General features: G+C 27.6%; 1 protein-coding gene across 1 annotated transcript; it reads left to right on the forward strand.

The window, feature by feature from the left end:
* Positions 1–5,527: 5,527 nt before the first annotated feature.
* On the forward strand, positions 5,528–8,874 carry LOC100214485 (uncharacterized). The gene is made up of 3 exons (XM_065817064.1): positions 5,528–6,342; positions 6,720–6,978; positions 8,458–8,874. The coding sequence occupies exons 1-3, from the start codon at positions 5,593–5,595 to the stop codon at positions 8,643–8,645; spliced, it is 1,197 nt and encodes a 398-aa protein (XP_065673136.1). The 5' UTR covers positions 5,528–5,592; the 3' UTR covers positions 8,646–8,874.
* Positions 8,875–12,531: the final 3,657 nt, after the last annotated feature.

The following is a 12,531-nucleotide window of genomic DNA, read 5'->3' on the forward strand; positions in this document are numbered from 1 at the left end:
CAATATTTATACTGAAAATCTTTTAGAGAAAATTGTCTCAGAATCCAAAGTAGGAACTTCAATAAATGGGGTATACATTGGTGTCATTGCGTATGCGGATGATATAATTTTGCAAAGTTCAACTATATCTGGTCTTCAAAATCTTATTAACATCGTCCAAAAGTATGTAATATCAAACTTTATCAAACTAAATGCAGAAAAAACTGAATTTTTAATATCTGGAGTAAGCTCGATCATCAATAACGTGATTTATGTTAACGACGCTCCTATTAAGTTTCAAAGCAATTTAAAACATCTTGGTTTCCTTTGGGATAATAAGAACAAAAATATGACGGCAACACTCCAAAAAACGAATATAAATGAAAGGATAACGCAATTTTTATCTGTTGCAAAAGCTCTTATAAGAAACGGAATTCGCTTCTGCCAGCCTGCTACGATTATTTATTTATTTAATTCCCTAGCTACTCCAACGCTATTATACGGACTAGAACTGGGTGGTTGCAACAATAAGTTTCTACAGAATATTGATAAAGTTGGACGATCTGTCTTAAAATCATTTTTTAATATTTCTAAGCATAGTAAAAATTACCTCCATTCTTTTTTCAAAGTAAACTCTGTATCGAACATTCTTATTCATAACAAATTAAACTTATTTATCAGGCTACTTAATGACCCCATATGTTACTCCATTATAATGACTCAGTTCCGTGTATAAATAACCAAAGTTTATTTGTTGGTGAGATATGGCTAATATGCAAGCAATTTGGTATTAATATGTTGCAATGTATAATCGAGGGCAATAAAATGTTGCAATGTATGATCGCCGCAATTTTAAAACAATCTGTCCAATTAGGGAATTTAAAGGAACAAAGACTTATATTTAGAACTTTGATGGAAGAAAACATTCCAAGAACAGTACAAGAACACACATAGCATTTTCTTTATTTTATTTTATTTTTTTTTACCTATAATTTATGTAATTATTGGGTGTTTAATAGAATATATATATATATATATATATATAGTCTTTCTTTTTTTAAATCGTTTTATCTCTAAATTTAAAAATGTGGAGAACTAGATAATTCTTTTTTTTTTTTATAGTTAACTTCTAGGCAGTTTAAAAATCGAAAAATTCATAAATAATATTAGTTAATAAAACATTTTTCAAAGTGATAAATTTTTTGAAAAACTGTCAAACAAGTTGACAGTTTTATCATCAACGATGTTAAAACTGTCAACTTGTTATTAGTTTAGAATGCATAGCAACAGCAAACTAAAAAAATTAAACAATTTTAACTAAGTGAAGCTCTTAGATTTATTATAAAAGTCAACTTGACAAGAGACAACTATAATAAAATGTGTTCAATTTGTTTTTTAATGATGCTGACATATTGTCAATGTGATTTAGTTTTTTTTTCCCCAAAATGGTTTCTTTTAGAATTGTTGCTGAAAATATAATAAAGCTGTGGTAATTAAAAATATTTACATATGCAGTTCAGAATATAGTTGTCGACCAGTACGGTAAATGTTGTGTTAATAGCATCGAATTTTATTCTAAACAATAAGTTTTACTTGATTTCATCTTTGGTTCCAAAATTTTAAAAATTATTTATTTTAGATATTGTTTCAAAAAAGGAACTACTGAATCTACTATGGAAGAATGGAACATGAACCATCTTAAACTTGAAGCTCTGACAGACTAAGATTTACGTACGCAAGTCTTGCTGTACGCAATGCGTCGTTCTTTTATTGGTTTACTTTAGCCAAAACTAACGCAACTTTTGGCTAATGTATTTTAAATTGATAACGCTTTGTTTGGAAAACGTTTTAATGCTGCTATAAAATTTAAAAAAAATCCCGAAAAATTAGATGGGCTTCCGGGCTTTTACTAAAAATAATAACTCCTGGACTCTGGACTGCAACTTCGCATTACTTGCAGCCTGTTTTTGCCAGTTTTTGCAGCCTGATATGAAAATTCAAATATAAAACACTTTTGTGGCACTCTTACTCAGTTCCAGCAAATGTCAAATGACCAGGGCCCCACTGCCCTTAATGATATTTACAATGAAAGATTCCTACATTTTGAAAACGATTGATGTAATATCAGCGTTCATTTTGTTGACATCTTAGTAAAGGTTTGACCGATAAGTTAATCTATTTCGTTTTTCAAAGTTATTCAAACGTTACTCAAATGTTCAAACGTTGTTCAAGCAAGCTTTATGTTGTATTAGGTATTGTGGCATGTTCTGAATCTCTGACTCTAAAAGTAAACATAACAAAGTATTACTTGCAATGTTATTCTAAAAAAAGGTCAAGCCAGTTGAAAATCTGCTATAGCTGGAGTTCTAAAACTTTTAGTATGGCTTTTTGTTTTTACTAAGAAAATACTACTAGATTTATATTTATTTTTAAAAAAGTCAATTTATGAATATACGGATGACTTGTTCTATGGTTTCGACTTATTAATGATTCCAAACTTTGTAATCATTAATATAGCAGCCGTGGAGCATTAAAGGAGCAGCCGTGGCGCAGTGGTAGCGCAGTGGTAGCGCACTTGCCTCAGAAACATTAGATCCGTGGTTCAAACCCCACCTCTGGGAAAGTTTTGCGCCATCAGTTAGGAAGGAGGCGTGAAATTTCAAAAATGCTCACCGCGTTGCTCTGTGATAAGACCGCAAGGACTTCTTGGGGCACCTAAAAATAAAATTAAAAATTAGGAAAAAAAAAGTCAAAGACAATTTTAAAATAACGTTTACCATTTTGAAACAAATACCCATTTTGATCAAGAAAATTTACCAAATAAAAATTCAGAACTAATATTGGCGAAAGTACTTTTAAAAGTTATAAAAATTAATGAGCTAACTCTATCTAAACTTTAGACTAAAGTACTTTTTTCACAACTTTTTTTTTTTAAATTACTGAAACTTTCGCTAAATTCCTATTTACAAGAAAATAAAGAAAAAATAAAAAAAATTAATTATAATAGTTTTTAACTACTTAAAAACTTGATTTTTTGAAGTGTAGACATTCTTCCAGATGACTTTTCAACAGATTATTCTGGCAATTGAAGAAAGTTGGGTACGATTTTATTTTATTGGTTTGTTTATATTCACACACACACGCACGCACACCAAGATAAGTTTACACATTTTTTGCAAAAATATTTTGTTAATTTTTAAATAAAGACTTAGCTTGATCATGTTTTGTGTTTAAATGAATTTACTAAACAACAACATGTGTGACAGTGCATCTATTGTTTGTCTTTTTATTATTTTTATTGCACTAGTATTTTCATTTTCTAACTCATAGAAGCAAATTCATATGAACATATCAGTCTATTAGCGTCAACAGGTGATACGCAATTTTTAAGAAAAGTATGCACATTCGTTTACAAAGATATAACATTACCAGTTTCCAAACCTTTATTAAACATCAAGCAGCAAAAAAAAAAAAAAAAAAAAAAACACTTTTTTTTGTGCTCAAATTCAAAGCAACGTTGATTTTTTTTTTTTATCTTAAGACTTAAGAAAAAAATAATAAAATAAACAACATTATCAGAAGCAGTTATTTGTAAAACATTGCTATGTTGAAAAAGCAGGAAATTTATAATCATCTTCTAAACGCTGATACAAAGTATCAGTTCTGAAAATTGAAAAAAATAAAGTTATTTTTGAAGTGTTTTTACCACCACTAGTAGGTGTTTTAGCTGTTTTAGTAAAAATTTTGAGACTTGTTTTTACCAAAATAAAAATTATTACTATTGTTATTATTAATTATTACATCAACAAATATAAAAATATTTGTTATTATTTTTTATTAAACTTGATAGTTGTTTACTTTAAATTAACAATTTTAACAAAATATTATGTAATTATTACAAAATATTCTTGATATCAAGGAAATTAAATCAAATCAAATATATTTAGAAAGGTTGTTACATATGTAACAACTTTTAATACTATATAACTATATTGATGATATATTCTTTTTACGTGACTTGGTGGCAAAGTATATTTGATTTGATTCAATCAAATCAAATATACCTAAAAAGTTTTTCCTTATAAATCCGAAATAATATTTACTTAAGAACTAAAGTTAAAAAAATTATTGAAATTTAAAAAGGTGTTCAATTTAAACTGGATTTACTCTACAAAACCCTATACATTAGGAGCCAGCAATTTTTGTTATTAGGTTGCTTCAAGCTGGAGTAAATAGTTTATAAGAAAACAAGAGTTAACTCAAAAAATAAAAAAATAACAGTTTACGATATGTAAATTGAAAAACACGTTTGAAAAATCAACATAAATAAACCGCTTTGAACACGCCATTTTTTCTTAAATTACAAAGAAATGCATCATAAAAAATTAGTAAACGTAAATAAAACTAAAAAATTTCAGCAGTTTATTTATTTTTTCTGCAATATGTTAAAGTTTTCAAGCTAAAAAGATAAAAAAAAAACAAAAATATCTAAATTTATTTTTCGTTAACTGTCTATCTAAACCCAAATAAGTTGCAACATTTAAAACCATATTTTTTCATAAATGCTTTTCATAAGTTCATCTATGGCTTATGTAAAACTACCAATTCTTACAGGACCAAAACATGTTTAAAAAATTATAAAAAAATAAATTATTTACGTTTCAATTTGCATGAAAATACACAGGAAAATGTTTTCACTAACACTCGCTTTAAAATTCATTAATTATAACTCACTCTAGTTTATGTTTCATAATGAATTATATGTAAAAAAATAAATTATAATAAGATGATTAGTAACTTTCAAATTTTGCACATTATAGTTTAATGGTCTTATAAAGGTACTCCTGCTTGAAGTAATTGATTTTTCTAAAAACCAGTTGAAAATCGTTGGTGCCTACTACACATACTCATCACTTACATAGTCGACGCCACCGGAGGGTCCAGGTGGGGACGGGCTTAAACTCTTTTTACATAGGTTCTTTTTTTTTTTTCTCAAGACATTTTAAGATTTAAAGAACTTTTTTTAGAAATTGATCATTGTGCCCCACCACTTCAAAACTCGTGTCTTCATAAATTTCATAAACTTTATAAATAATATTTTCTAGTCACGTGACTAGGTGGCAATGTTTGCGTAGTTCGCAACAAAATTACAACTATTTAAAAAATTTTGGAAAAATTAAAAAATACCTGGATTTTACTATTTTAAAGCTCGATTTAACGTGTCAAAAGTCACGGAAAACGTAAATAAAGGAAACTGTTGTTATAAATAATTAAGAATTTGATAATTGTGAACTTAGGAGTCTATTTACCTTTAAAAGTCAACGAATGGCGTGAATACGTAATTAAATTCTTACCCAATTTAATTTGAAATAAATTTGCTAAAAAACGTTAAAGATTAAGGAAAACAATGGCAATGAAGTTGTTCTACATTTTAAGCTGTTTTTGCTCATTTCTGTTTTATTGCTTATTTTAAAACTATTTTACTTTATTTTTAACTTAAATTATGGATAAAAAATGTAAACTTTTTTAAGCCTTTTTTTCTTTAAATCTGTTAAGTAATCAAGAAAATAATTATTTTTTTATAGTTGGTTTACATATAGTCAAGGAGCTAAGATGAAATGTTGTAAGTTTGGCCGAAATGCTACCTTCATTTTAATGTTGGTAATAACAATGTCATTTTTTGTTGTGGAGCTTGTTGTTGGTTATATGACTAAATCAATGGCATTGGTTGCTGACTCCTTTCAGATGTTATCGGATACAGTCTCTATTATTGTTGGCTTTGTTGCTTTTCACTGTTCGAAGCGTAGTGAAACTTCAAGCCGATTTACATATGGCTGGGTTCGTGCTGAAATACTTGGAGCTTTAGTTAATTCAGTATTTCTTGCTGCTCTTTGTTTTACTATTCTTATAGAATCGTTTAAGCGGTTTGCTATTCCAGAAAAAGTTGAAAAACCAAAACTTGTGCTTATAGTCGGAGCAGTTGGTTTGCTTGTTAATATAATTGGATTGTTTCTTTTCAATCACCATAGTAATGGTCATTCAAATAGTAGTGAATCTGTTGAAAATGGACCTAATAATGAAGTTGTAGACAATATTGTTGCTGAATTCCCATTAGTTGATAGTAGTGAAGTGGTTATTTATAATAGTGATAAAAGCAATTCCCAAGAACCTCAAATTGTAAGTAATAAAGAAAATAGTAAAAAAAAATTAGGTGCATCTCGTCTAAATATTCGTGGAGTTTATTTAAATATTCTTGGAGATGCTTTAGGGTCAGTGATTGTCGTAATAAGTGCACTCATCATTATGTTTGTAAAAGCAGATTGGACTAACTATGTTGATCCTGCTATGAGTATTATAAGTGTGGTAAGCTTTTATAGTTATATGATATAAGCAGTTTGTATAAGTATGCATTGGTAATGATAATGATTATGATGATGATGATGATGATGATGATGATGATGATGATGATGATGATGATGATGATGATGATGATGATGATGATGATGATGATGATGATGAATATGATGATGATGATGATGATGATGATGATGATGATGATGATGATGATGATGATGATGATGATGATGATGATGATGATGATGATGATGATGATGATGATGATGATGATGATGATGATGATGATGATGATGATGAATTGATGTATATTTGCAGGTAAAGCTGGAATAAATATTTTTTTAATTTCAGCATTTTTCAAGCTTTTTTAATGTCATAATTTTTAGAGCATCATTTTGGCTTCATCTTTTTCTTTGCTGAAAGAATCAATTATGATTCTAATGCAAACCTCACCTAAAAGTATTAAAAAAAAAGATATAGAAGATCATATTTTAAAAAAAATACCTTCTGTTGTTGGTATCAAAAATTTTCATGTTTGGCAGTTAACAGGAGACAAAATAGTTGCTTCCATTCATGTTACATGTATTGCAATTGTTGACTACATGTTCATTTCAAACCAGATAAAGGATCTTCTGCACAAAAAAGGTAAAAAAATCTTTAATGAATTATTAAAAAAAAAGTACATAGTGAAAAAAATAGTAACAATAATAATAATAACTTACTTTTTAATGAAAACATAAATTTTATCAATACCTAATATATTAATATTAAATTAAATCTTCATGAAAATTTTCCAAAAACTTTGCACATACACAAAAACCAGGAACAAATTTATTTTTTGAAAGAATATTGACTTCATCATGGTTATCTTCATTGACTTCTTTTCAAATTAAAAGTATTTTAATAATATTTCTTCCAAGAAGGAAATAAAAACATATTACATATAAAAACATATAAAAACACTTTGTTCAGGTTTACTTGCTAATTTATTCTTTATCTTTTGATCATAAATCTGTTGTGTCTCCAAATGCTAATACCATTGTCTTTACTCTTAATTATCATAGTTTTATAAGAAAAAATCCTAATTTTGCACCAGTATAATGAAACATAATATATATATATATATATATATATATATATATATATATATATATATATATATATATATATATGCATTGATGATCATGATCATAATGATGATCATCATGATCATCATGGTCATCATGCACTTTGCTGCATGTATCCTTGAATAGTATGCAAAAGCAACATATATGGCAAAAATATCTCTTAACTATATCTATTTCTTACCACAACATTATAAAAACTGTTTAATGTCACCTTAAAGTCAAAATTGTTAAACTAATTGTGAAAGTAAATTTTATCGCTTTTTAAAAAATTAAAAAAATAAAAACTTTAATAACTAATTTTTTTATATTTCTTGAATTTTATTTTTATAAATTTTGTTTGAGGAAATTATTGTAAATTATTAACTTTGATTAAATGAAAAAGATTATTATGATTTATTATAAATTTTGCCACAGCATTGACACTCAGTGTTGATGCTCAGGCTATAGCGTTAACTTATTTTATCTAACCCATCACAAGTGAATTATTGAACCCAGTTAGTTATTATTGACAATGCATTAATCGCATTTGTCGCATCACATTCATTGAATTCATCACATTTACATCTTTTTACTCACTTTCCTTACTTTAGTTACTTATGCCAGTTTACTAAAAAGGAACCATTACAAATCACTCTCTTATAATCTTTTTGTTAAAAGATTGCTTAAAGAGATTAGGAAACAGAAAGTTATGAAACTATTAATTTTATCCTTTTCTTTTTTGGAGGGTTTTTTTAGTTCTATCTTGCAATGCACAATTTTTGTTTTATTTGTGTACACCAACCCCCACCCCCTCCTCCCAGTCTTTAAGTTCCATTCTTCCAAAAAATTACCTTCTAATATTTTTCTTTGTTTCAAATAAGTTTCAACTTTTCAAAAAAATTTTTAATTACTTTAATAAAAAAATTTTAGTTATTAAATCTTTGTATTTCTTAATTTGTTTTCTCTCTGTTTTTAAACAAATTAGCTTAATATATTTAAACGTTTTATTTTGGTTTAGGAATTCACTCATCGACCATTCAGTTAGAGTATAAAAAAAATCTTGATTCATTAGTTTATCAAGTAAAGTCTAATGAAGCCTTATGCATATCAAACGAAATAAATAAAGAAAACAAACTTGTTTTGGTAAATGAGTCAGTGGTATGTGATATGGAATCGTCTGTATTGCACATCTCAAATATGTCATAATATATAAAATTAATGTTTATTACTAATAACAATAATATTATAAATTTTTATTTATTTTGTTTTTGTAATTTGTGTGTGTACGTTTGTGTGTGTATAGTTTTAAACCTTTTCAAAAAATATAAGTGTTAAAAATAAAAATGTTTAATAATTTAATTTAAAAATTTAGAGTTAAATTGTAATTTTTTATTTATTTATTTTTTATAAAGTTAAAGTAAAAGAAGTTAGAATATTTAAACTCTTTTTTTCGGGACCTAGGTATACATACTTAATTGTTGTACCGGTGGTGATGGTAGAATCTGCGAAGTGTTCTTAGGAGATCTTTTTCGAAATTTTTTTAATTGTCAATATGCGTTTACAGTGTTTTCGCTAGGTATACGTCTCTCTTATTTATGTTTTAGTATAATTCTATTAAAAAGAAACATTGTTTCTTTTTTTCGTTGAAACAAAAACATTTGCAAATCTTTAAATTTTCAAGAATTTATAAGTAAAATTTTCTACAACTGCTAGCAATTGTCGGCGATGCGAGTTATTCTTATTATAATGTAATCTAATGCAATTTAATCTAATACACCATTTATGCCAAAAAATAAAAGAAGTTTTAACTGTGGTATTTTAAGCAGATCATTATCTAGCTACGCTTAAGAATGTAAAATGCTTTAATGAAAAATTAAAATACTTCTGCAGGTTGTTTTAATATAAAGACGCGTTTTTACTAAACGCTGAATGGTGGAAGTAAGGTTTCGGTATACAATTTGTAAAATCAAGGTAATATGATCTACTTTAAATGTTCAAAAGTAGATCGTATTATAGTAAGTTTACTAATTTTACTAGTAAAATCTTTTATCAGTAAACATCTCAATTGGATACAGAACATTAAGAAGAAATTTATACTAAATCATTAATTTTTGTTGAAAAGGTTTTTTCGTGTTGAGTTCTTCTTTCATTAAATGTAACAACTAAAACATGTTTTCATGTCAAATTTTATAAGCATGTTAAATTTTTTTGTGTGTGTAAACAACTATTAATGGTAAAAGGTTTTAAAATCAAATTATCTCTTGCTTTATCTATAGATAAAGCAAGAGATAAAGATATCTAGAGATAAAGCAATCAAAAGCTATAGCTTTTGAAACAGTATGGCTTACAAATATCTCATAATAAAAAAAGACCCTCATTTTAATCCCAATCAGGAGTGATTCTAGGAACAAAATGAGGGGCGAATCCTGTATGCTTTCTATATTTAAAAAAGTAATTCCTTAAAATTAAAAATCTGCCGACTTGAATGTTTCAAATGCCAACTAACTTTATCTCTAAAAAACTGAAAATCTCCTTTTTTTAAACGGGGGTGGGGCAACATTTTCTCTTGAATCGCGCCTGAAGACGGTCATAATCCGGATGATCGTTTTCTGTTATGAACTTCCCTCACTTTCACTACAATTAGACTGTTATAAAATATCTTAAATATTTTAAGAGCAAAATTTGTAAATAGTGTTAATGCTGTCTGTTATTGTCAAATACCACAAGTGCCGTTGACTAAAAGATTTGTACGTTTCACGGCGATATTTTTTGCTTCATGATTAAGTGGGCTAATCATCGCCAAAATCAATGCTGCTTTCGTTACAGTTAATACCACGTAACTGAGGCTGGATGTTAGCGGTTCAGGCACAGTTAACTAAGAGGGAATGTGGAACTGATCGAACATCAGATAAACTGCTTGGAGAACAAAGTTGTTTTGTGATTTTCTTCTTGATTTCTTTAATCATGGAGACACAGAAGTAGCAATCAGATACATGATTATGTTTCTCTCGCCGTATCATAGGTATTGCAAAAAGAAATACACTTCCATTTTTAAACCAAGTATACAGCTCTGATGAACATCTCACACAGCAAATATGTGGCGTTTATCCTATTCAAGTACATTTTGTAGAGCTTTTTGAGTTTATTCGTGAAGGCTCGTTGAATTTTCTTCACTCAACCATAATATTCTCAAAAAAGTGGTGTTTAATGGACACAAAGTGACTCCAGATTTGAAAACAACACAGTTGATTTAGTATAAAAGAGGTATTGGATTTCAGGAATTTTTTTTGCAAAATTCAAAACTTGTTTTACAGTGATATTTGAGCATCACGTAATCTAATTAATATTTAGGTTTGTTGTTCATTCTACATTAAAGTTTTGTTTTAGATGTTAATTTGAAATGAATGCGCTGTCAAAAAGTAAATGTGGCTCATATTAGGGTGTTCCATTTTCCACAAATTTTTGAAAATGGTTACGTTACTCGCATAACGTAAATAATGGGTAAAAAAATTTGAGTATATTTTTCAAATTTTATTAAAACATTGCTTGATTAAAATATTTTTAGTGTTTGTTATCTTAAAAAATGGCATTTTTTTACTTTTCTTTTTTTGCTTTAAATTAAAATAACTGAAAAAGTAATTAATTTTATATTATCTAATCGGAGTATATGTTTTTTAAAAGAGATTAGTCATAACAAAAAAAACATTTGCTCTAATTTTCAGAAAATTGGTGATTGTTAGGTTAGCGGCATACAAGCTATTAAAGCAGTGGCTACACATCCGAAAAAAAATGTATGGCTGGTTTGACCAAGTGGGCGCTTTTTGTGGTCAATTATTATCAAAAACTATGTTTTTGATAATAATAGCACAAAAGATAATTGACCACAATGCAAAAAACTCTTTTAACAACTTTTTTAAGCATTGAAATTTATAGGAGCATATTTTTAGATATGATTTTTAAAAAGTTATACTTTTTTCTTTTTATGTCTAAATTTCAAAAAGTATGACTTTTTTGGAAATCACATCTAAAAAATGCTCTTTGAAAACTTAAATGTTTAATAGGAACTTGTTGCATTTAATTATGTTTTTGGTAATAATTGACCACACAATGTCATTGCGCTAGTGTTTACAATGCAAAGTAAAAATCTATATTATTATTAACAAAATGGGGATAGCAACTTTGATGGCTCCTTGCCTGCATAGATTTTTTTCTAGTCCTCAATCCACCGTGAAAACAATAATAGGCTTTATTATCTTATCTTATCTCTCCCATCGCCTTCAAGTATAAACGGTGCTGCTTATTACCTAGTATCCATCTTTATTTAGTTGTTAAGTTAATTTATTTAGTGTTTGAATACTCCAATACGTGTCACTATTTGTCCAATACGTCCATTATGTGCCCAATACGTCTACTATGTGTCCAATACGTGTCACTACTCCAATACGTGTCACTATGTCATTCTAATTTTTCTTTTTTTTCTCTCAACAAACTTTTTTTTTTGATCGTTTGTAATGGTAACTCTGTTTTTTCTTTTGTAAAGTCTTACTAACTCTATGCAACGTCAATGTAAAGTTTTAGTTATACATTTTTGTTATGTATTTTTGTTTTGTTATATATCTGCACGATCAGTACCAGAAAATGATGGATTCATAACAGTACTTTCTGAAACTTTACAATTATTTTTCTCTACGACAGTTCCTGGTGATTTTGGAGCAACAGAGGTGATAATTAGCAAAGTATAATTGTTGTTTTATGCTGTACCGCTAATTTGCCGGGAAAGAAATCATATCATATTCTCAGAAAAATAAACCTTTAATGAGATATCATTTTGTTTCTAATTTCGTTTCATTAAAATTTTTAGGCAAACATGAAATATGAGCAGTGTAAAATGAACTTGAAGCAGAATTCAATAAATTTTGTCAAATTATTGGGGTGGAATCACTAAAATATTGTAATCAGATCGAAGATTATGTTATCTAAAAACTTTACTGTTTTTGGATATAAATTTGCTTTAAAAAATTAAAAACATATCAATTAAGGTCCAGGAAAAAAATTTCTATAGAAATTCTATAAACTTTTGAAACAAATGGCT

This window comes from Hydra vulgaris, chromosome 14, assembly GCF_038396675.1.
Source record: "Hydra vulgaris chromosome 14, alternate assembly HydraT2T_AEP".
Taxonomy (NCBI): Eukaryota; Metazoa; Cnidaria; class Hydrozoa; order Anthoathecata; family Hydridae; genus Hydra; species Hydra vulgaris.